Here is a 26,000-nt window from a genome sequence, read left to right as displayed (position 1 = left end):
CAGAGGGATCATTGATGTGCATGCTCTAATACAATTTGACTGAACTGATTATCGCGAGTATTGCCCGAGTTTAGACAGGATAAACAAGGTTTAGGTGCATAATCCTAAATGTTATCTACAATTTACTGATTTAGCTTATTCAATGAATGACATTAAGTTCATAATATTAGTCAGGCCACAGTTACTAGTATAGGGTACGTAAAAGATGGTTAGATGAATGACACAGAATGAGCAAAATCTGAAAACCACTGTCATTGTCATCTGATTACCCGAGGCAATCTAACATAACTGATGATCAGCTATAACACAAAATTTGGAGCAAAACAGTTTAAACAATATAATCCTTCATTCCTTCTCATGATCCAAGTGAGCTATTCAAGTCATTCGAGACTTGAGATATTACATTTAGATAAGACTTCTTTGATCAACAAATGAAAAACTAAAAGAGAGGCAAAATCTCTGAAAAAGTTGAAAAAAACAACCACCTCGAGATTTATTACATCATACAACTAAGATCCATGGCATCTGACCATCGACAACACCCAATATATGATCTCTACTTGATTTGAGGAGTTTCCAAATGACTAATACCTCAGTAAAGATCGCCCTCCTTGTGGGTATGGATTACACAGTCTGATCGCGGGTAAGAAACACACGTGAGCAAATAACCTTTGTCCATTTGATTGTCGTCAAGGAAGGATCCATCGGACTGATCAACTGTTCCACTTACGAGCTGACCAGCACAGGTTGAGCAGGCACCTGCCCTGCATGAGTAAGGCAAGTCAACCCCAGCCTCTTCCGCTGCATCGAGGATGTAAGCATCATCGGCAGCCTCAAATTCATGTTCTGTTCCATCTGGCCCGATCAACTTAACCTTGTACATTGCCATTGCAGTGGTTCTATAGCTGGATGAAGATTTCAAGCCAAATGACTTGGAGATACTTTTCACAGAACCCAGAGATACAGGGCAATTGACCATTGGGATCATTGCTGTTGGCTTCGGAACGGTTTTAAGCAAGCATTGGGTAGGGAGCTTCACAGTCGACATTTTTAAGCCTGAAATTCATTAAAACACATCTTAAGCATGCAAATGATTACAACTTAGTAAAGACAAATTCAAGGGGTAACACGCAGGATAAATCAACTTTATGAGATAACTACAAGTTAAAGTGTAATCACGAGAAGATGAAGCTCAAAAATATATACGTTGTATAGTCAATTAAGTCTTACGAAAATTTGGCTCAAGAGTTGTATGAGCAGCAACAAAATACACACATCTTCATTGTTAACATTCTTAACAAACAATTTCATCCTGATCCAACAGGAGTTCCATTCGAAAAAAATATCAACCTCAATACTTCGTATACATTATCACTAAAATGCCAATCAGACATTTAATTATGTTCAGACTCAACTTCACTACTAGAGTAACTAATTCGATAGCTCTGCACATTAAGCACCAAATAATATACTATATCCTTCACTGGTCGCGGTCATACAGCACCGTTCTACTTAAACTCTATCTCATGGGAAAAAAAAAAGGCATATTCATTCTAAAACTTAACCATAGTATTCTATCAAACTCTATGATCCTTCCATTTTTCCCTTGCCCGTGTTTACGGGCATTTCTATCTCTCTATAAAACCCACCTTCACCCTTTTCCTTAAACCTTCAAACTAACACATTATCTCTTCGTTCTTATCTTCCACATTCAATATTTTTCGTGAATTGCATATTTTGGTACTCTACACTATTCGTGGTCTATTCACTACAACTATATAAAGGCAGTTACTTTATTCATAAATCATTATAAAGCAAAGTTCAAGTTCAAATTTTGTAATTTAAGGTCTGTTCCGAATCACTGAAAACATCTGAATTTCACTGATTGGGCTGAACTGAATTGAATAGAGCTGAAATGAATTGTTTATGAGAGACGGAAATTAAGAACTGAACTGAAATTAAGCAGAAAAGACCCTTAAACTAAATAGCACTAACGAGGCAGAAAAATATAAATTAACAAATGACAATTTTAAGTATAAAACGACCATAAAATTCAATAGTTGTAAGAATGTAGCTTTTTATGTATTCATATAGTGTAAATGATAGTCGACTAATTGGTAAGAGTGGTAAGCCAGTAACAATGATAAAAATCTAAACTTTAAATTCTTATTATGCTCCTAAATAATGTATTTGCTGATTTATAATTGACCTGAAGCCAGAAAACCAAATAATTTTCTTTTAATGGGATTTTTTTTTTTCAAATCGGGTAAAGATGAAGAATTTGAATGAAAACCCAATAAATTTTGCCTGCGATTAAAGAGATGTAATAATTGGTAAAATTGTATTATCAATTTAGGTTTAGATTACAAACCCTTAAATTATTTTGTTTGAAGAGGGTCACTTTCAGATTAAAAATATAAATCCAAAAACCTCACTCTCACAAAAAATCCCAATAAATCAATTCAAAATTATACAAAGAAATGACAACAAAAAGTGAAAAGATTCAAAAGTCAAACACCCAAATAGAATACATAGATCAAACCAAGAGATTTCAAGATTTCGAATAAAAATAACAACATTAAATTTATGGCAAAATAATTAGAGAGAAAAAATGAAGAAGAATTTTACCTGAAAAGAGGAGAGAGAGAAGAACGGAGATTACAAGGAATTTAGATTGTGAATGTGAAGGCTAACCCCCTTTGAAGGTGGCTATGCTTTCTTTTATATGGAAAGGGGGAGAGAAAGGGAAATGAGACTTTGCCGCAACACACTTACAAATTATTTTAGAATTTCTAGAAAGTTTAGGAACAAAATAGTAACATGACTCTTCCTAATGCTAATTAGGCAATTGGAGGAAATTATCTGGGTAGATACATGAACCCTCCCCGGATTATTCAAATCAAGAACCGGAGATTGGACCGATATCACTTGTTATGAGTGGATTGATTCAATTGGATCAAAACTCGTATCAAATATATTTGCATAATTACGGAAAACAAGGAGTCGTATTTTACCATCTTTAATATACTCACATGTCTTATCATTGTTATATAAATATCTCATTGATTATGTATGATTTAATAAAAAAAAATTGTACTTTATTTTAATAACAAAAAAGAAACTTTAAAATAAATGTGGAAAATAATACTACCTTTGATTTTTATTATTTGCAACTTTGAAATATTTTATATCTCACAAATAATACCCAAAGTTGCAAATTAATAAAAATCGGAGGTAGTATGATGATATGATACTATTCCGAAAAAAAAAAAAAAAATTTAAAAAAAAAGTAATGATATACTACTTCATACTTATTTGTTTTTGGAGAAAGAAAACCTCTACACGTGGATTATCCTAACCCATATTAATCTATGAGTGTTCCATCTTAAAATCAATTGGTGATATTCCACGTGAGAATCCGAATTCGAAGAAGGCTAATCATGAGGTTAGATGTTAGCTAGTGAGGTGAAGGTGCCGTGCTAGAAGTAGCTAGCGTTGGTGGTCTCTTGAGGGGCACGGGAAGCCACATTTGTCGGGTCCAACATCGCACGGCCAACGGTTTAGCTATTATAACCCATTATTATAAGTGTATTCTAATTTGTATATAAAAATTAAGTATATGCAATTAGTGCAGTCCTCTAATAATTCATTTTACGTCATTTTTAGTTTCAAAGACTCTACAAGCAACTCTTTTGATTTATTTTAACATTGGGGCTCACATGATAATACGGAGTAATCTGCTACTTTCTGAAAATTACTCCGTAATTAACTTTTGAAACAGTTGGCAAAATTGGCAGTAATTGCATATAGTCCGTTCATGTTTCACAAGGACAATGACCAACTTGGTGAAACAGCATGCCGCAGCCAACGGATGGTTTCATATTTCTTACTCCCTCCGTTTTTAAATACTTGCTCCACTTTTATTTTACGGCCGTTTTTAAATACTTGTTTCATCACTACGAGAAAATTGTCTTTTCGTAGCGATTATTTTGTAGCGATTATACATTCGCTACAATATGCAAGTATGTTTGTGAAATAATTAAAGAAATCATATCATTTTACAATCGCCATTGTTTTCCCATATAAAATCGATACAGAAAACATAATAATACATATCCACACTATTTTTGCACATTTATAAAATTATGAGAAATCGTATCATTTACAATCGCCACTAAATCCCAAAAATCGATAGGAAAAGCATTTTCTACACTAGATATATAAATATTGTGTGAAAAAAAATACATAAATATGTCATAGTTTATTGGTGAAACATTTAATATAAGAGTTTGAGGTTGCATGTTCGAATCTTGTAAAGATCATATGTATGATTTATGGATGTAGTTTTTCGTATCAGCGATATTGAAAACCAATACTAAAGGCTAAGGCAACGGGGGATATTGTATCGAATGATCATTCGTTGGGAAAGTTTTTTGTTGCAATTACAATCGATACTAAAGGTTAAAATAATCGCTACGAAAAGGTTATTTTTTTGTAGTGCATTTCCATATTTGGAAAACTTTTATAATATTTAATTCATTTCTCTCAACTAGCGAGACCCAATTTTATTACTTTTAAATTCTCTCTTTTCTCATTTACCTTACACTAACCCCACTATCTCTATATTTTATTGCTTTCTCCGATTTCTCTTTAAACTCCGCGCATGGAGAAATGGAGCAAGTATTTAAATATCATTATAATGCACTCTTATTTAACTTTTACGAGTACATTATTAATATAACTAGAGCTGTCAAAAGTTGACCCGACCCGAAATACTGACTAAAATCCGATTATTAATCGACCCATCTAAACTTGAAAAAATGGTAACCCAAACCCGACCGGAAACCAACACTAGACCCGAAGTTGACCCGAGTATGTGAGACCCGAACCCGAACATGAACTGACCTGGAGAATACCTGACCCGAATGTAACCCGTAAATTAATGACATGAATCGAACCCGACTTGAACCGAAATTAGCCCAAACCCGTTTTAACCCGTCAAAACCCGAATTTAACCCGACTTGTTACTAACCTAACCTGAATTCAACCCGACTCGTTCCTAACCCGACCCGAATTTAATCCAACCTGTTACAAACCCGACCCGAAATCAACCCGACTTGTTATTGACCTAACCCAAATTAAACCCAACTTGTTATTGACCCGACTCGAATTTTACTAGACCTATTACTAACACGACCCAAAAATTCAACCCGATCTGTTACTAACCCGACTCGAAATAAACACGGCTTGTTATTGACTCGACCTAAATTCAACCCAAATTGTTCCTAGTCCGATTTCAAATCACCTTAAATGCAATTTAGACCACCTTATTATTGTTAATCAAAGCATTTTGTCTAGGAAAACCAAGTCGGTCCAGGCCAGCAAAAGAAAGGAGCATCATCCTCAAATTTTAGAGTTAAATATAGTATATATTTGTTGTATTGTCAAAGAAGATAATTATCTTCCTAAATTATAGACTATGCTTCCCTAGTATATTGCATATATATATAGTCAAAGGAAATAATTAGCTTGATAAAATGATAATTATTTATTTATAATTAATTAAACCCGAATATGACCTGACTTGCAAATGACCCGACCAGATTGTAACATGCAAATTATTGACTTGAACATCACCCGACTTGAATCTGAGAATGACCCGACTTGGAAATGACCTAACCTGATTATAACCTGCAAATTATTGACTTGAACCGAACCCGACTTGAACCCGAGAATGTCCCGACTTAAAAATGACCCAACCTGATTAGAACCCGCAAATTATTGGCTTGAACCGAACCCGACTCAAACCCGAGAATGACCCAACCTGATTCTAACCCGCAAATTATTAACATGAACCGAACAAGCTGACTCGAACCCGAGAATTACCCTAACCCTTTTTATTAACCTGTGAAAACCCGAATTAAACCCAACCTATTGTTTAACCGACCCGAATGTAACCCGACCCAAACCCGATAAAAAGTATGACCTGATGTGTCCCAACTCAAGCATGACCAAACCCAAACCCACTCTTATCGACCAAAACCCACTCTTATCGACCCACTCTTATCTTATCGACCCAAACTCGACTCGTTTACGCGAATTGACAACTCTACCGAAACCTCCAAAATTTCTCAAAAAGCGTGGATATTAGCCTTCAATTTTGGAATTTTTTTTACTTTTTTTCACCCGGAAATAAAAAATTGCCGAAATATTTACCATGTTCCCTAATACCCTCCGGGAGTACAATTGGCTGGGTGGAACCATCCAATTTGCCTTTAAACGACCAATTTACCGGTTTATAACTTGCACCGATTTTATTAACTCAAGCCTACCAAGAAAATTTATGATAACATATAATGATCATATATGGTTCCAAAAGGCATTGTATGACCCCGAGATGTATCCCCTAAAATCTTATTTCTTTTTAACTCCGAGCGTTAAAACCTTCGAAATTTCTCAAAAAGTAGGGATTTTCAATTTTGGAATTTTTTTACCTTGGAAATAAAAATTGCCGAAATGTTTACAAATTACAATGGTTCTTAATACCCCGTGGGAGTCCAATTGGGTGGGTGGAACCATCCACTTTGCCTTTAAACGACCAATTTACCAGTTTAAAACTTGCACTGGTTTCATTAACTCAAGCCTACCACGAACATTTATGACAACAAATAATAATCATATATGCGTCCAAACGACATTATATGACCACGAGATGTATTCCCTAGAATATAAAGACTTTTAGACATCGGCCCCGAAGACTCCAAAATTTCTCAAAAAGCGTGAATATTAGCCTTCAATTTTTGAAATTTTTGACATTTTTTCGTCCGAAAATAAAAAATGCCGAATTGTTTACCATGTTCCCTAATACCCTCAGGGAGTCCAATTGGGTAGGTGAAACCATCCAATTTGCCTTTAAACGACCAATTTACCGATTTACAACTTGCATCGATTTTATTAATTCAAACCTACCACGAACATTTATGATAAGATATATAGATCATATATGGTTTCAAACGACATTATATGACCCCGAGATGTATCACCAAAAATCTAAAGGATTTTCGACACCGGGCCCCGGAACCTCAAAATTTCTCAAAACGCCTGGATATTAGCAATTTAGCATTCACTTTTAGAATTTTTCGACTTTTTTTGCACGGAAATAAAAATTGCCGAAATGTTTACCATGGTCCCTAATACATCCGGGAGTCCAATTGGGTGGATGGAACCATCCTATTTGCCTTTAAAAGGCCAATTTACCGGTTTACAACTTGCACCGATTTAATAATTAACTCAAGCCTACTACGAATATTTATGACAACATATAATGATCATATATGGATCCAAACGGCATTATATGACCCTGAGATGTATCCCCTAAAATCTCAAGCCTTTTCGACACCAGGTCCCGAAAGTTTCAAAATTTCTCAAAAAAGCGTGGATATTAGCCTTCAATTTTTGAATTTTTTTGACTTTTTTTCACCCAAAAATAAAAATTGCCGAAATGTTTACCATGGTCCCTAACATCCTCCGGGAGTCCAATTGTCTTGGTGGAACCATCCAATTTGCCTTTTAACGGAAAATTTACCAGTTTACAACTTTCACCGATTTCATTATCTCACGTCTATCGTGAACATTTATGACAAAGTATAATGATCATATATGATTCCAAACGACATATATGACCCTGAAATGTATTCCCTAAAATCTCAAAGATTTTCGACAACTGGACTCGAAACCTCCAAAATTTCTCAAAAAGCGTGAATATTTTGGAATTTTTTGACATTTTTCGCCTGTAAATAAAAATTGCCGAAATGTTAACCATGTTCCCTAATATCCTCCGGGAGTCTAATTAGGTGAGTGCAACCATCCAATTTGCCTTTAAATGGCGAATTTACCGGTTCACAACTTGCACCGATTTCATTAACTCAAGCCTGCCACGAACATTTTTGACAACATATAATGATCATTTATGGTTTAAAACAGTATTATATGACCCCGAATTGTATTCCTAAAATCTCAAAGCTTTTCGACAGCGGGCCCCGAAACCTCAAAAATTTCTCAAATAGCATGGATATTAGCCTTCAATTTCGAAATTTTTTGACTTTTTTTCGCCTAAAAATAAAAATCACCGAAATGTTTAGCATGTTCTCTAATACCCTCCTGTGGTCCAATTGGGTGGTGGGACCATCCAATTTTCCTTTAAATGGCCAAATTATTGGTTTACAGCTTGCATCGATTTCATTAACTCAAGCTTACCACGAACATTTATGACAACAAATAATGATCATATATGGTTCCAAACGGCATTATATGACCCCGAGATGTATCACCTAGAATTTCAAGACTTTACGACACTGGGCCCCGAAACCTCCAAAATTTCTCAAAAAACGTGGATATTAGTCTTCAATTTTGGTATTTTTTTTAACTTTATTTCGTCAGGAAATAAAAATCGCTGAAATGTTTACCATGGTCCCTAATATCCTCCGGGAGTCCAATTGGGTGGGAGGAACCATCCAATTTGCCTATAAACGACCTATTTACCGGTTTACAACTTGTACCGATTTCATTAATTCAAGCCTACCACGAACATTTATGACAACAAATAATGATTATATATGGTTTCAAACGTCATTATATGACCCCAAGATGTATCCCATAGAATTTCTAGACCTTTCGACACCGGGCCTTGAAACCTCCAAAATTTATCAAAAAGCGTGGATATTAGCCTTCAATTTTGGAAGTTTTTTTACTTTTTTTCGCTAGGAAATAAAAATTGCCGAAATGTTTACCATTTTCTCTAATACCCTCCAGAAATCCAATTGGGTGTGTGGAACCATCCAATTTGCTTTTAAATGGCCAATTTACCGGTTTACAACTTGCACCGATTTACCAGTTTTCAACGGCCAATTTAATTAACTTGCACCGAACCCGACTTGAACCGAAATTGACCATAACCCATTTTAACCCGTCAACACCCGAATTTAACCCGACTTGTTACTAACCTGACCTGAATTCAACCCGACCCGTTCCTAACTCGACTCGAATTTAAATTAACCAAACATGTTACAAACCCGACCCGAAATCAACTCGACTTGTTATTGACGTAACCCAAATTCAACCCGACTTGTTATTGACCCGTCCCGAATTTTACCAGACCTATTACTTATCCGACCCAAAAATTCAACCCGATATGTTACTAACCGACTCGAAATTAACACGACTTGTTATTGACCCGACCTAAGTTCAACCCAAATTGTTCCTGACCCGATCAAATCACCTTAAATGCAATTTAGACCACCTAATTATTATTGATTAAGACGTTTTGTCTAGGGAGACCAAGTCGGTCCAGGCCAGCAAAAGAAAGGAGCATCACCCTCAAATTTAAGAGTTAAATATAGTATAGTTGTATGACCAAAGGAGTTAATTATCTTCCTAAATTATAGACTATAGTTCCCTAGAATATTGTCATATATATTATAGTCAAAGGAAATAATTAGCTTGATAAAAATGATAATTATCTATTTATAGTTAGTTGAACTCGAATATGACCTGATTTGGAAATGACCCGACTTGATTCTAACCTGCAAATTATTGACTTGAACATAACTCGACTTGAATCCGAGAATGACCCGACTTGGAAATGACCCAACCTGATTATAACCTGCAAATTATTGACTTGAACCAAACCCGACATGAACCCGAGAATGACCCGACTGAAAATGACCCGACCTGATTCTAACCCGCAAATTATTGACTTGAACCAAACCCGAATCGAACCCAAGAATTACCCTAACCCGTTTCAACGCGTGAAAACCCGAATTAAACCTGACCTATTGCTCACCCGACCCGAATGTAACCCGACCCAAACCCGATAAGAAGTATGATTCGACGTGACCCAACTCAAGCATAACCCAACCCAAACCCTACCCGCATAGGTTATAGAATTAATCCCAATTCACCCGACCCGAGTTGACCTGACGTACTCTTACCCGACCCGTTTACCGGAATTGATAGCTCTAAATATAACATACTCTACAACTCAAACATTTCTGATACCCTAGGATAGTGGGATGCAAGGTGCACCTATATATATATATATATATATATATATATATATATATATATATATATATATATATATATATATATATATATATATATGTTACTGATGTATGATTACACTAATTCAAACTTGGCCCAATGTACGAATTAGGCATCTAAAGCCCAGATGGAAACATGGAGCTGAATTTAAGTGGGCCACTAGGGTGGGCTTCACCCATATCAAATACTGAACATTGAGCTGATTTGCAAATTTTAAGATGCACCATTATGCACCTGGAAATAGGTGCACCACACCTATACTTTTGAACATTTAGTAAAAAAATCTGAACAATTGCAAATTTTGAACATGTAGTAAAAATATCTGAACATCACAAATTTTGAACATTTAGTTAAAAAATCTGAACAATCGCAATGCATCACACCTATACTTTTGAACATTTAGTAAAAAAATCTGAACAATCACGAATTTTGAACAATTAGTAAAAAAAATATGAACATCGCAAATTTTGAACATTTAGTAAAAAAAATCTGAACAATCGCAATGCACCACACATATACTTTTGAACATTTAGTAAAAAATTATGAACAATAACAAATTTTGAACCTTTAGTAAAAAAATATGAACAATCACAAATTTTGAATTATTGCAAGTCAAACAAATTTTGAAAGAAGTTTGTCTGACTCGTAATAATTCAATAGTTTTGTAATATAAACTGAACATTTACTGTATACAAAATGAACATTTCTTTATAAAATATGAACATAAAAATTGCATGTTTATGTTCATTTTTTGTGACGTGTTCATATTTTTTTTTACTAGATGTTCATATTTTTGTAAAATGTTCAAAAAAATTTCACTAAATGTTCAAAAGTATAGGAGTGGTGCACCTATTTCTAGGTGCACCATGGTGCACATAATACTAATTGTCATTTGATTATTACTTCGTATTAATAATATGACAATATCTCCTCCAAATTAAATCAACATTGTATAATATAATGTTGTACTAATAAGATTTTAGTTTGATGACAAAGATTGTCGCAAGTTCAAATCCTTGAAACAAAAAATATACGAAGTACTTCTATATGTAAGCATAAGACTACAACTAATCCCAAGTTTGTTCAAGAACCTAAAGGATTACATGATATCTAAAGCCAATACTCTTTAAGAACTGTAAAACGGTGTGATTTACAGAGTAATACTAATCATTTTCGAACTTCATAACACATACACAATGGCTAATAGAAACCCTTATCAATTGATTCCTCGTATTGATAAATATTAATACTACCTCCGTTAATTATTATGTGCAACAAAGGAATATTTTATGTCTCACAAATAATACCCCTTTGTTGCACATAATAATTAACGGGGTAGTATATCCAAACCAAAAATATCATTCTTTAGTCATGAAAACATGTTAGTTGGTCCAATTGTTCTTATATTTACCCAAAAAGTTTTTGATTATGTGCTGTCAATATTGCTTAGTAGCCCTGTCAAAAAAAAAAAAAAAAAAAAAATGCTTAGTAGCAGTTGAGTTACATGACTGACTAAACGAAGGGAGTTCTTTTGACAAGTTCATAACTTAAGAAAGTTAAACCTGTACTCTTCCTATCATTAAAACTAACTACTCATATTTAATAATTTGAATGTAATTAGTAAAAGTCTAATTCGAAAATAATGAACAATTCAATTATATGTTTGTCGTTGAATTGAAAAATTCGTGCTGACATAGGTTATATCTAGTAGAACATTTTAAAAATAATTTTATTTAAGACTTGCACAACTTTATTTATTATTTTAGTGATTTTATGTCATGAAATTAATCCAAGCAGTGGCTTATATAAAGGCCGTGAACATATCATTTGCTTCACAACTCATCTTCAATTAGCAATTTCAAATCTTATATCAAAATTCCCCTAGAAAACAATAAAAATCTCTTGTGGGAATCATCTGATCTAAGTACGTCCATCTAACAAAATGGCTCTAAATCATGCTTCACTCATGTCTTTCTTATTCATGACCTTGGTCGCAGTTTCATTTGCTCGCGAATACCCCACCCCGGGGTATATGGCCCCATCGTACTCTCCTGAGTACAAGGCGCCTATTTATAGCCCAGCACCAGTGTACAAACCACCCGTTTACTCACCACCACATGTGTATGAGTCTCCGGAATACACTCCATCACCAGTGTACAAGTCCCCAACTTACCCACCTATGTACAACCCATCACCGGTTTACAACTCTCCAGAGTACAAATCTCCTGAATACTACCCATCACCGGTTTACAAATCCCCCGAGTACAAATCTCCTGAGTACAAATCTCCTAAATACACCCCATCACCAGTTTACAAATCTTCTGAGTACAAATCTCCTGAATACACACCATCACCGGTTTACAAATCCCCCGAGTACAAATCTCCAGAGTACAAATCCCCCGAGTACAAATCACCTGAGTACAAATCTCCTAAGTACACCCCATCACCAGTTTACAAATCTCCTGAATACACACCATCACCGGTTTACAAATCCCCTGAGTACAAATCTCCCGAGTACAAATCCCCTGAGTACAAATCTCCTAAGTACACCCCATCACCAGTTTATGAATCTCCAGAGTACAAGTCTCCAAAATACACCCCATCACCAGAGTACAAGTCTCCACCAGTCTACAGTCCACCAACATACGGATCTCCTTCATACACTCCATCACCAATTTATTGATTATTTATCACCTCATCACAAATGCGCAAAACCTACTAGCAGAATTCTACATGTTTACACCGAGTATTCAATTTAACCATTGTTATTAGGTTTGGTAAATTTTTTATATCTCATGTTTGTTTTATGTTCAATATATATATTTGTCAGCTAATAATGAGCTTGTGTATTGTACAGGCTATTTGTGTAATACAGTATAATTTATATATTTATAAATAAATGTTACGAGTTTTTCTTAATTCTGATGTATCTACCTATTACGTACGTAGTATTATTATTATTTCTTGAGGTGCCATATACATCTAGACGTCTAGTAAATTAATGTCATAATTTGGTCAATGCATATAATCCCTATATATAGGACTTATATCAGGTGGTAACAAAATTTGATTACCAGAAAAATTAAAGTTTCCAATAGCTTTTAGGTTATAATGAGTAAACAATATTAGTTAGACTGCTCATTGTGCTCAAAATTTAACAGATAAGGAGTTGAAACAGCAAGCAGTCAAACACATCATATAAGAAAGTTATTAATGGTTAAAACAAAATATAACGACCTCAAACTTCAAAAAAAAAAAAAAAATAATAATAATAATAAAACTGCCTAATGGTCTAACTTTGTGAGTTGTGACATTTTCGTTGTATGGAAGTTAGTCAAATTTTAAAATGAAAGAAGTAACATTTTTATTTTTGAAGACAAATGAAAGAAGTAACATACTCCGTATTCAATAGTTCTGTAAGAAAAACGTATTCAATAGTGAATCACATTTTTGAAAATTTAATACATAAACTTAAATTATTGTTGAACATATGATTGGTTTTCAACAGTAATAGTTAACGAAAAATAAAATATATCTAACAACAATATATTCAAATTTCTCTTATATGACATTCTGCTCAGCTTAATTTCAGTTTAGTTTAACTTCAATCAGTTGAGTTTAATTCAATTCCTAATTTTCTTCTCTCACTAACAATTCATTTCAGTTCTATTCTGCTGTGATTTTTAAAGAGATGTACCAAGCAGCGTACCACCTGCTGTATGGTAAAATTTTCACTCATAAACTATCGTATAGAGAAACAAAAAATGTTTAAACGCTAACTTAGCACGGAAGCCATATGGTGAGAAAAATGATGAAAATACCTCTACAATTCTGCATAATCCAACTCATTATCCTTAATATCATGGATCCCACGAGGCCACGACACCTTAGGATCGGAGACCATTTTTATGGTTTTTTTTTTTTATTATTATTATTATTATTTTTTAAAAAATACATTTATTTGAAACTTAATATTTAGTGTATTGGTTGAGTTTGATCATTTTTTTTTTTTTGGGTGAAAGTTGAGTTTGATCATTTACTTACCATCCAATGTTTATTTCTATCAAATATCGTCCCACACCAATTGCATCCACATAACTTACGTCACCATCATACTACGAAAGCCTGAGATCTTTGGATCTTTGGGCGTCTATTTGAAAATTCCAGGCGTTGTCACGGTTTGCCTAGAATTCTCGAACAAACCCCCGGGAGATATGAAAATCCCAAGCGTTCATAGCTAGGAGAGATCTCCAGGCGACCGAAAAAAAAAATGTATCTGCTCGCCGGTGTCGATCCCCTTGCCTTTGCAATTTCCCGACATCTTATCCTCCCTTGTAACCTCGACACAAAAATAAAAAATAAAAAAACAATTTTGTTGGTGGTTGAATTTGGGTGCCTTGCTTGGTGGTGGACCTAGTGGTCGCTTTTGGTGGGTGAAATTAAGGATGTTAGGGGTGAAGAAAGAGAAAGGTAAAAGTGAAAATAATATATGTTTGAAGGGTTATTTGAGGAAGGGGTAGATAAGTATGTTCATTTATAAAAACGGGCGTTACCTGGTAAATATCGGGCATTATTTAGAACCATGTTTTTCCCTTGCAAACAAAGCGGAGAATATTTCATTGGTATTGATTTAATATACTTCCTCTTTTTTTATTTAATCACTAGCTACATTTTTCACGCTTGTTATTGCATATTTTTAGTCGTTTATATATTTAATTATGCAACTGTAATAATTATAAAAATTAGGTTTTAATAAATATGTATATGACTATATATTTCTTTAATTGTAAATTAGGAAATATAACTGATGTTTAGAGTGTTAATAATGTACATTTAAAGTTGCAATTTATTACAAAGGAACCACTTCGGGGCAAAATCTTCAAACTCTTTCCTCTCAAAAGATGTAAAGGTATGTGATATGGGTTAAAACCTAAATCACTTTTTAAATTTACGTAGTATTTTTACTTTTTTAAATGATGTGCTTAATCAAAACGCGTTAGACAATTTGTTGGGTCTTTGAAACGTACCACCAAACCTTAGTTTTGGATCATATTCAAACACTTTAAAATAATTTTTTCTTTTTAAACATTGGGAAAAAAATAAAAATATAAAAAATAATAAGAGATGTCTTTTGATTAGTTCTGAACTTGAGAAAGTTAAACGCCTATTGTTCCTAATCTCCCTATCATTATAAATTTAGAATCAAGTGGTACTACTATATAATATAATAAGTCATTTGCATCAAATTACTACTTCCAACTCATATATTGTCAATTTAAATGTTAGTAGTAAAAGTCTACAAGCAACCAATAAAAAAAAGGAACTAACAATTCAAGTAATTTTTGCATTGAATTGAAATAAACATAGACAAAGGTACTTATATGAACTACTCCGTAATTAAAAGATTGAAGACTTGCTCAAATTAGAGTTATTATTTTTAGTGATTTTATGCATGGAATCAATCCAAGCAATGGCTTATATATAGGCCATTAACAAATCATATGCTTCACAAGTCATTCTTCATTCAACAAATTTAATTCTCTAATCAAAATAGTCCTCGTTAAAGCTCTTGTGAGGATAATCTGATCAAAATACTTTCAGCAAAATGGCTCTTAATCACTCCTCACTTGTATCTTCCGTGCTCAATTGCTCATGACCTTGGTGGCAGTTCCATCTGCTCGCGACTACCCCACTTCGGGGTATAAGACACCTACCTACTCTCCTGGGTACAAGGCACCAACTTATTACCCATCACCAGTATACAAATCACCGGTTTATTCATCACCACCAGTGTATGAGTCTCCGAAATACTCATCACCACCACCAATGTACAAGTCTCCAACATACAGCTACCCACCGGTATACTCTCCACCGTCAACATACACCCCACCCACATACAAGTCCCCAATGTACTACATGTCTCCAGGTTACACAGCACCAACATACAAGACCCAACTTACACACCTTCACCAAAGTACACCCCATCACCGGTATACAAATCTCCAGAATATCCATCACCAACATACAATCCTCCAAAATACAACCCTTCACCGGTATACCAATCTCCAGAATATAACCTATCACCAACATACAAATCTCCAGAATACACACCATCACCAGTGTACAAATCCCCAAGCTACTCGCCTTCACCAGTGTACAATTCCCCAACTTACACCCCTTCCCCAGTTTACTCTTCGCCAACTTATGAGCATCCCAAATACACTCCATCGCCAATATACTAACTCTTGTTTCACCCCAGTGAAATCCCAGTGAGTGATAATTAGGTTTGAGGTTTGACAAGTCCTTATCTTATAATGTTTATTTTTTTGCAAAATAAATGACAATGTTGGTCATTAAGGTTGTGATTGTTTATTCTTCATTCTGATCAATGTACGAGTTCTAATCAGTAACAAAAGAGTTTAATTTCTATTTATCCAAGAATTTCTAATATTTCATAAAATAGGCATACAGTTCCTGAATGCAAAAATCACAATTAAATTAGGAAAACTAAACCAAATACAGAGGGAACTGTAAATGTCAAACACAAAACAAAGCATCATTGATATTTAGTGATGATGGGCAAAGGGTGGGTGGTGGGCGAGTTTGAAATTCAACCATCAGTGTAGAATTTCTAACAGTTACGAACTTCTATCATACTAACAAGCAAAAAGCTTTCATTGACATGAGTAAAAGTCACTTTAGTTTTCCATCTTATCACGAGACAATTGTTCTAACTGCCACAAGCAAGCAATAAAAGAAACTAACCTTAATCTTCTACAAGGAGATCAATCCCAAAAAATTCAAACTGCCCATAGGGTAAAAAACATCAAATATGAAAGAGGTCACTGATGATAAAATTAAGCAGAAAATTTTTAGCCATTTCATTCGAGAAAAATATCCCAGTATACTAAAGCTCACAACAATTAAGATTGTACTACTAGTAGAGGGCAGTCAACAAAATTCAAATCCTACAACGCAACTCAGCCAAAAATGGTGATACAGACTGATTTAGAAGATGCGGTATGGCTTGCCCATGGTACTCTTCAGGTATAGGCATCGAACCTGTCAAAAAAAATTAATTCAAAGTTAGATGAACACAATTGCAATATGGATAAGATGCAATCATCTTACAGTAAGAAAATCCCAATAAGCAAAATTTGATGCACACGAATACATGATTGCAGGACTGTGATGTGTTCGTCTTGCAGCAAAAAACATCAATCAGGACTTCTATATTATATGAAATTCATAGGAAAACTAGAATTACTCACGTTTTGCCAGTTCTTCTTCAACAGTGAAACAAGAAAGTTGACGCTCATTTGCACATTTTGGAAAATTTGCTTCTCTTCCATACTCAAGTTGCCAACAGCAACTCCCATGCAGAGAACTTTCTTAAGCTGAAACTTAACAGTTGCCTTGATCTCGTCAACTTTGTTCTCTAGGGGCTCCTGGTGGGTAACAAGTGTTGGGAACTTACCTGTATCAGCAATATAAATAACCAATGAGCAAAACATAAAATGATGAAACAGATTTCACAACTGATGAATAAACATCATACAACAAAATTGTTCATATCAACTGAACCCAATATAAACAGAATCTAAACTAGGAAAAGCTTATGAACGTAAACCATACCACTACCAACAGACATGAAATATACAAACCATTTTATATTTACTGCTATTAAAATATACTTGCCTGCCTTGTTAAGGCCAGGTCCCAGCAAACGGGGAATCTGCTTAATGACTGCTTCAGATGCAAGGAAAGCATGGTACTTCTTTGCAAGCTTCTTCACCAACTTCTTGTTCTTGTTTAGTTTCTTCAATGCTTCTACATCCATCCACTCCAAACCAATTCTCTCAGCCTACAATCACATCAAAATAACACAATGACACAACAATCAGGCAAAGGTATAGCGAGTTTAAACCGAATATTATAATCACCAAAAGTGTGATAAGCACACAAAAACCAAAATTCTAAGAAAGCTTTCAGCATTATATAATCTTTAAGCCGTAAATTAGCTTGAGAGGCATGATTTACTAACAACTGATAGATACAAGTCTAAGCACTTCAGTAAAATGCTATATTCAGGATTTCCATAACAAACATCTTATACAAGTTCCAACTCAAATGCCTAAAGAGATATCTACAAGCATACATGCCATGATCAGCAGCTGAAACTGGTAAAAACCTAGGTTATAAAAATAGCATAGGTGACCATTGCCAGGCTTATTTCAAACAGGGTTTTTCATCCAACTTTCAAAATTGCTCAGATAACCAAATAGAAATCTACAACTAAGAGATAATTACCTCTTCCACATGTTGTGCATCTCCAAGCATGCAGACTTTCATCTTGGGACGAGGGATGTGTGGCAACTTAACAGAGCCACTGAAACGCTTGTCCTTTTGGGGATCATAATTCTTCAAACCAATCTGGAGCTCAACTGTCTCTGTAAACTTGCGATTCTTCTCTTTGGCATCATTTGCAATGCCAGAGATCGCTTCTCTCACAGCTTCACTCTGAAGCTTACTGCACAGAGAATTAAAACACATAAGTTTTAACTGAAGAACGACAATCAAGTTTTAAGTAATATAAACAGAGGATAACAATTTTAATACCCAGTTCATATAATCTCAGTACTTACATTTCAAATTAGAAATGCATTTCTATTAGACTCGTTATCAAAACTTTGCACTTACTAAAAATTAAGTTTAAAAGATCTTCATAACATGTTACTTTAAGCTTTTGCTTCACCATAGTCAACAGTGAAAGATTACTTTTTTAACAAAAAATAATATCAACAACCTTCAAACAATCTAGATTATACAAGATTAACTCACTTTAAGCTTGATTTATAGTAATGTAATGCAACCAGAATACACTGAAAGCAAATAAAGGTCGACATCGAAAAGGATTAACCTAAAATCAAAATGCTAACTGACTTCAAATAATCGGGTTTATTGAACAATAGGGATTATACAAGATGTAAGTTCATATACAACCTTGGTATTGAGTAGACTAATGCAGCCAGAAATAAGTGAATAACAACATTGACATTATAAAGTTAAAAATAATTTGAATTGAAAAATAAACTCACAATATCACTTTATATTTTTAGGGTTAACGCCTTCCAAAATCAATTAATTAAGAATTAAAGGTTTTAATGCACAAATTAAAAAACAAAACAAACTAATCAAGATCAACTAAATAACTTAAACAAATCATCGATTCATGTAATTTTAAAACATATCATATTCTCCCACATATAATTAATATCACATTAACATTTTAAGATTTTCAAATGAAATATCATACATTTCCTAAACTAAATCATACAGAAAGAGTGACTAACAAAAACCTTAATCAAACAAATTTAACCAGAAAATAACATGAAATGAATCGATAAATAGAGTGCATATTGAAAAAAGTAAGATCAGAAATGCAGAAAATAACATTACCTCATAATTACAGCTTAAATCGAGCAAGGTCGAAAACCTGATTGAAAAATAAAAGGAGAATCAAAGTTAAACGAAAATTAGGGATTGAAATAAACGCAGAAATTGCAGAGGAAAATGAGAGAGAAAAGAGTACCAGAGAGAAGTGGCTAGGGTTTACGGCTGCTGCTAAGAGGAGTTAGAAGTAGAGAAGAAGATTTAAATAGGTTAAAGGTTTATTAATTTGGGCCTTTTTATTTGGACTATTGTTCGGGTTATTGATATGGGTTGTTTTTAATGTTAGCCCATTTTTCGATATGAAACTAGGGTAACGGCGTAATATTTTTTTGTGCTTGCAAAGTGTTGGTGTTGTATGACTGTATAATTGTCATGGATAATGTGGGTTATGTTTGGTGAATATCTGATTGTTGAATTTGACTGTGTTAACTGATTTTAACTACTAGTTGATCATATTAGTTGATTTAAATGATTGATTGTATTAAGTAAGACTCTATTCTTTTGAGTTGTTGTGGTCTAAAATTTGTTTTGCTAACATCTACTCTATTGAAATCTGCTATGCTCATAAGCTCAAAAGAACATGACCTAATTGTATAAACAGATTGTATTAAAGTGTTTGTTATATGGAGTAGTTGAATTCTTATAGCTAATTTATTTCTTAAACCAGTATTAGTATGCAAATTGATAAATTAATGAGGACATTGACATATTTTATTGTGGTAGGGTTATGGGGTTTAATGAAAGTATTATTGTTATCAACCTTAATTTACTAATATAAACTAGTGAAAAACCTTTTTCACAGTTTATTGAAAATGAGCTTATTTGATGAAATAAGCTTTTTAAATCAGCTCACCACCAAATAGCGCCCAAATAGTTTATTGTAATGGTTAAATAAGCTATTTTTGCCCCAATAAGCTCCTTAAAAACGCCACCATTGTTTAGGAATTTTACTCACACGAGGTGAACTAGAGTTAATATTTCAAGAAATCTATTAAGAGTGTGTTCAATTTACTTTATTTTTACTTAACTGAACGTATTTAAAATGTAAAATAAAATTATATATCTTTTAAGAGTTCTTAAATTATTTTATATGAACTTATTAATCCTTATCCGAATTTATATTTCTCAAACTGCAACTTTTGTTTGTATCTGGCCACACTGTGTCGCCAACTGACACACACCAAGTAACCCCTAACCGATTAAGTAACCTCAGATCAAATGATTGAGTAACCCGTATAGCACTAACAAAGTAACCCCAATAATGGTTGCCACGTGGTGTGGCCAGCCACATATGAAAGTTTGTGTTTTCCAAGTGTCTTTGTATCTAAAAAGTGCTTTAATTTGACTAACACATGACACATGTGATAATGCACAACCTTGACCATTGATATCTTCAATTTTCTATTAGCAACTTTAATAAAAATTGATATTATGGAAATATACATTGTCACTATTATAGCAAAATAAACTCTACCAACATTTAACCTATATATAAATTATACAAAATCAAGTCAGAGTACGGATCTGGGCTGCACCCGCAAACTGAGAGAGAGAGTCCACTTCATTCACAAATTCTAAGGAGGTTCCATCACAAAATCATATGGCAATAGAAGGAGTATCCTCTTAGCCTTATAAATTGTTTAACTCTCTCCTTTTTTTTCTCAATGTGGGACATTTACATGTGTTATTTAAGTAGGATATACTTCAATACTCCCCCTTGCATGTAAGATCCTTTTAACTCAAGAATCACTTGATCCAAAACAATTTGGCCCATAATACTTAATGGCATTAAAGATCTAAAACCTTGGGCCTGACAATATACTCGAGCCATTACAAGTCTCATATAGTGAACCTGACTTTGATACCATGTAGAAATTGATAAAGGCTCAAAGCTTGTCTCACCATTCATTGATTGAGGGCCTGTTCATATTTACTTATTTTCAGTTCAGTTCAGTTCAGCTCCAATCAGTTCAGTTCAGTTCAGTTCAGTTCAGTTCAGTTCAATTCCAATCAGTTCAGTTCAGCTCCAATCAGTTCAGTTCAGCTCATTTCAGTAAATATGAACAGACCCTGAGTGTATATATAATACGGAGTATAGGATATCTCAAAAGACATGACAAAATCAAAAGATACATACAATATCATTAATACCCAATCAACCCTATAATTAAGGAAACAATATCCCAAAAATATTTTCTAATAATCCTAACACAAACGGATGCATTTAAATGATTTAATTGTATATTGAAGGATTTGGAAATAATGTAAGCAAGTTCATATAAGTTATTATAATACAAATTCACAACTTTCCCAAAAAAATATAAAAGGTCAATTTACAACTAATACCAACAAGTACGAGTATGCATTATCTTAAGCTCACTTGCCTGTTTATACGAGTATGCATTTTCTTAATTTTTCTAGCAATTGCTCTCGATTTCTTAATTTTTCTTACACTCATATACCGTTTTATAGACTCTTTCTCTTAATTATTCTTACACTTACTCTTTTTTTTTTTTTTCAAAGTTTTCTAAAATTAAGTTCCAGTAAGTGAGTTGGAGAAAAAGGCAATACAATTTCTACCATTAATTTTCAACAAATAAAAATTATCTTAAATAAAAAATTATAAAAATAATATATAAAATACATAAGACAATATTTAACTAAATGGCATGTGAATATTTTTTTAAATGAATGTTTTTTTTTTGTTAAATTTTGTCTTAAACTAAAAATATCGGCCATGGCGGATATCCTCATTAATATCCATAATATGCTCATTCATACTTAGATCCAAGGTTAGTTGATTGGATTGAAATGAGGCTATGACTTATGAGGGTTAGTTATACTACTTACACTAATCCCTTACACTACTAGCAACTTAGCAAGTAGCAAGTAGTATGCCTGGATATGCCAAATAACAAATTAATGAGTTATTTAGATCACCATATATACCATGCATAATTGCATATATGCTCCATTATTATTCTAATAAGCTAATAAGTAGCTAACAATTCAACTACTCCCTTAAACAATAATAATGATTAACATTAAACACTGACGACAACACGTTATTATTATCATTAGCAGCCATAGTCCTCTAATCCTCTTAATAAGTCAACACTCTCAATACTTAATATCATAATTAATAATTAATACACTCAAAATAAAATTAGTCTTTGCTCATACTTAGCTTTATATTAATAAGTCAATACTCTCAATACTTATTAATATCATAATTAATACACTCAAAATAAAATTGGTCTCGGGAAAATCTTGTGCCAAATGAGATTGCCCCGCATGTGCTTTTGGATACGCTTACTATGAATTAATGCACTAACCGCTTTCTCTCCCAAAAAAAAAAAAAAAAAAAAAAAAAAAAAAAAAAAAAAAAAAAAAAACTTTATATAAATCATCCATAATAGCTCATTCAAAATAAAATTATGAAAAAAACACGTCAAAGTAAATCATTTGCAATGAGTCTAGAGTAATAAAGAGTTAAAAAGCGTAATATTATTACATATATAAATATTCCGTATTACATATGTACTTAATTAATTCATGCATATCCTTTACCTTAATAACACTATTTTTTTGTTTTTAATAAAAATCTATTATGTTAAGGGCATACTAAACCGAGTGGACATTTACAATTAGCTTAGAATAATAATTTAAATACGCATAATATATCATTGCTTATTACGTATATAGTTGTATAAAAGATGAAATAATATTCAACAAGTAGTTATGGTGGTAAAACATGAACAATTCAGTGTAGACTCATTTCTAATTCAAAGGTAGATCAAGTCGACGTTTATTTGCATCACAATTCACAATGGACAAGCTACCAATCATCAATCAGCTTAAAAAATATCATCTTTTACAAACTGTCATATAAAATGTTATCTAATGATATTCACACTAGACCAAGTCGACGATATTAAACATCACAATTGATAATCATTATTAATTTACCTAACAAATTTATTTTTCATCCACAAATTGCAACTTGTTGAAGTCGGTGATTTTATTTTTGAACTTAAATCGAATAATTTTTGCATAATAAGTTAATAATGTTAAAAAAAAAAAAGGTAAAGTCAATGTGATTGTTATTGACAAAATCACGATCAAAAGTTGGCACCAATCCAAATATTTAAAAATAATTCAAGACTTGATCAATTTATATGTTTTAATGATATTATATCAAGGAATGGACACTAATATGTTCTTATATAAAGCCCTAATGCAAACCATATTATCCTCAACGAACTCTTCCTTTCATTAGCATTCTCATACTTCATTCCTTTGAGTCATCCACCATCAAAATGGCTTTCCATCGTTCCATTTTAATGTCCTTCTTCCTCATGGCTTTGGTGGCGGTTTCATCTGCCACTGATTATTCCTACAACCCTACTCCGTCATACAAGGCACCATCTTATACCCCAGTGTATAAGTCACCTGTTTATACCCCCTCACCAGTTTACAAGTCTCCAGTTTACACCCCATCCCCTGTGTACAAGTCACCGGTTTATACCCCTTCCCCAGTTTACAAGTCTCCAGATTACACCCCATCTCCCGTGTACAAGTCGCCAGTTTATACCCCTTCACCAGTTTACAAGTCACCCGTTTACACCCCATCACCTGTTTACAAGTCACCAGTATACACTCCATCCCCTGTGTACAAGTCACCCGTTTACACCCCATCACCAGTTTACAAGTCTCCAGTTTACACTCCATCCCCCGTGTACAAGTCACCCGTTTACACACCATCGCCGGTTTACAAGTCTCCAGTTTACACTCCATCCCCCGTGTACAAGTCACCCGTTTACACACCATCGCCGGTTTACAAGTCTCCGGTTTACACTCCATCCCCCGTGTACAAGTCACCCGTTTACACACCATCGCCGGTTTACAAGTCTCCGGTTTACACTCCATCCCCCGTGTACAAGTCACCCGTTTACACACCATCGCCGGTTTACAAGTCTCCGGTTTACACTCCATCCCCCGTGTACAAGTCACCCGTTTACACACCATCGCCGGTTTACAAGTCTCCGGTTTACACTCCATCCCCCGTGTACAAGTCACCCGTTTACACACCATCGCCGGTTTACAAGTCTCCGGTTTACACTCCATCCCCCGTGTACAAGTCACCCGTTTACACCCCATCACCGGTTTACAAGTCTCCCGTTTACACTCCATCCCCCGTGTACAAGTCACCCGTTTACACCCCATCACCGGTTTACATGTCTCCCGTTTACACTCCATCCCCCGTGTACAAGTCACCCGTTTACACCCCATCACCGGTTTACAAGTCTCCGGTTTACACTCCATCCCCCGTGTACAAGTCACCCGTTTACACCCCATCACCGGTTTACAAGTCTCCAGTTTACACTCCATCCCCCGTGTACAAGTCACCCGTTTACACCCCATCGCCGGTTTACAAGTCTCCAGTTTACACTCCATCCCCCGTGTACAAGTCACCCGTTTACACCCCATCACCGATTTACAAGTCTCCAGTTTATACTCCATCACCAGTCTATAAGTCACCAATATACACTTCATCCCCGGTATACAAATCTCCAGTTTACACCCCATCCCCTGTATACAAGTCACCTGCTTACTCTCCAGCTCCGGTCTACAAAACCCCTACATACACTCCAAGCCCTTCATACGGCTACTAAGAAGTTAAATTACATAGCTTGATTGTTTTAATTGTTTTTGCTGAATTTTATAATGACTGTACTCCAATTGAGGAGTCGGGTGAAGTTTCTCTATTAATGTATCGTATTGCTCTAAATTGAAATGAATAAATAATTATTCTGTTGACTGCGTGTTTTAATTTTTTTTTTTTTTTTAAATATTAGCCCACTTTTAGTAATGCCCTAATTATATACTTCGTACAAAGTACTAACTAAAATAACATACGACATTATTCAAAGTAAATGGAGTTATCAATAATCAAGTAATAATATAAAATATTGTTAAATTATTTTCATTATTGCTCGTATAATTTGATAAATATGATAATATAACCCTGTATCTTTTTGTTTAATCGTTTTGCTTTAAAAAATAAATATTTCTTAGTTTTTCTATTCATATATAACCAAATAGTTAGCTCCTCTAATTTGTATTCCTAATTTTTCAAATTCCTATAAATATCGTCTCTAAAACAAAATTACATTTTGGAAATAGTTAAAAAGATTTAATTCATCATATGAGTGTATGTTTACTGTGGAATGTGTATGTACAAATATGTGTAAGCAATAACAGCATCATATAGTTCATATCCACGGACCATGGCACATAAATTAGAAGGCAAATATATACATAGTATGATATCGGAGTTTGCGAACATATAAGATGAAAAACTCAAAGTATGTACGTATGAGCTATGCTACATTGCTACTGGCTGCAAGAGAGTTTGGACGCGCCGATGGATTAGGTTAATAATT

The 26,000-nt window shown here is 34.0% G+C and overlaps 1 protein-coding gene and 2 pseudogenes across 2 annotated transcripts; 1 reads left to right on the top strand and 2 right to left on the bottom strand.

Moving 5' to 3' along the window:
• Window positions 1-327: 327 nt before the first annotated feature.
• LOC145624469 (ferredoxin, root R-B2 pseudogene) lies at window positions 328-2,787 on the bottom strand (annotated as a pseudogene). Its single transcript, XR_014110434.1, has 2 exons — window positions 2,629-2,787; window positions 328-1,056 (listed from the first exon to the last, which is right to left on the bottom strand). The product of XR_014110434.1 is annotated as a ferredoxin, root R-B2 pseudogene (transcript).
• Window positions 2,788-11,971: 9,184 nt separating this feature from the next.
• Window positions 11,972-25,374, top strand: LOC145624464 (uncharacterized; annotated as a pseudogene).
• LOC145624468 (large ribosomal subunit protein uL1-like) lies at window positions 16,959-19,801 on the bottom strand. Its single transcript, XM_081677510.1, has 6 exons — window positions 19,694-19,801; window positions 19,561-19,597; window positions 18,412-18,631; window positions 17,800-17,965; window positions 17,373-17,578; window positions 16,959-17,163 (listed from the first exon to the last, which is right to left on the bottom strand). The coding sequence occupies exons 2-6, from the start codon at window positions 19,563-19,565 to the stop codon at window positions 17,110-17,112; spliced, it is 651 nt and encodes a 216-aa protein (XP_081533636.1). The 5' UTR covers window positions 19,566-19,597; window positions 19,694-19,801; the 3' UTR covers window positions 16,959-17,109.
• Window positions 25,375-26,000: the final 626 nt, after the last annotated feature.

Source organism: Chenopodium album, chromosome 3 (genome assembly GCF_948465745.1).
Source record: "Chenopodium album chromosome 3, dcCheAlbu1.1, whole genome shotgun sequence".
NCBI lineage: Eukaryota > Viridiplantae > Streptophyta > Magnoliopsida > Caryophyllales > Amaranthaceae > Chenopodium > Chenopodium album.
Note: the sequence above shows the minus strand (reverse complement) of the source record. Positions and strands in the feature narration are given on the sequence as shown.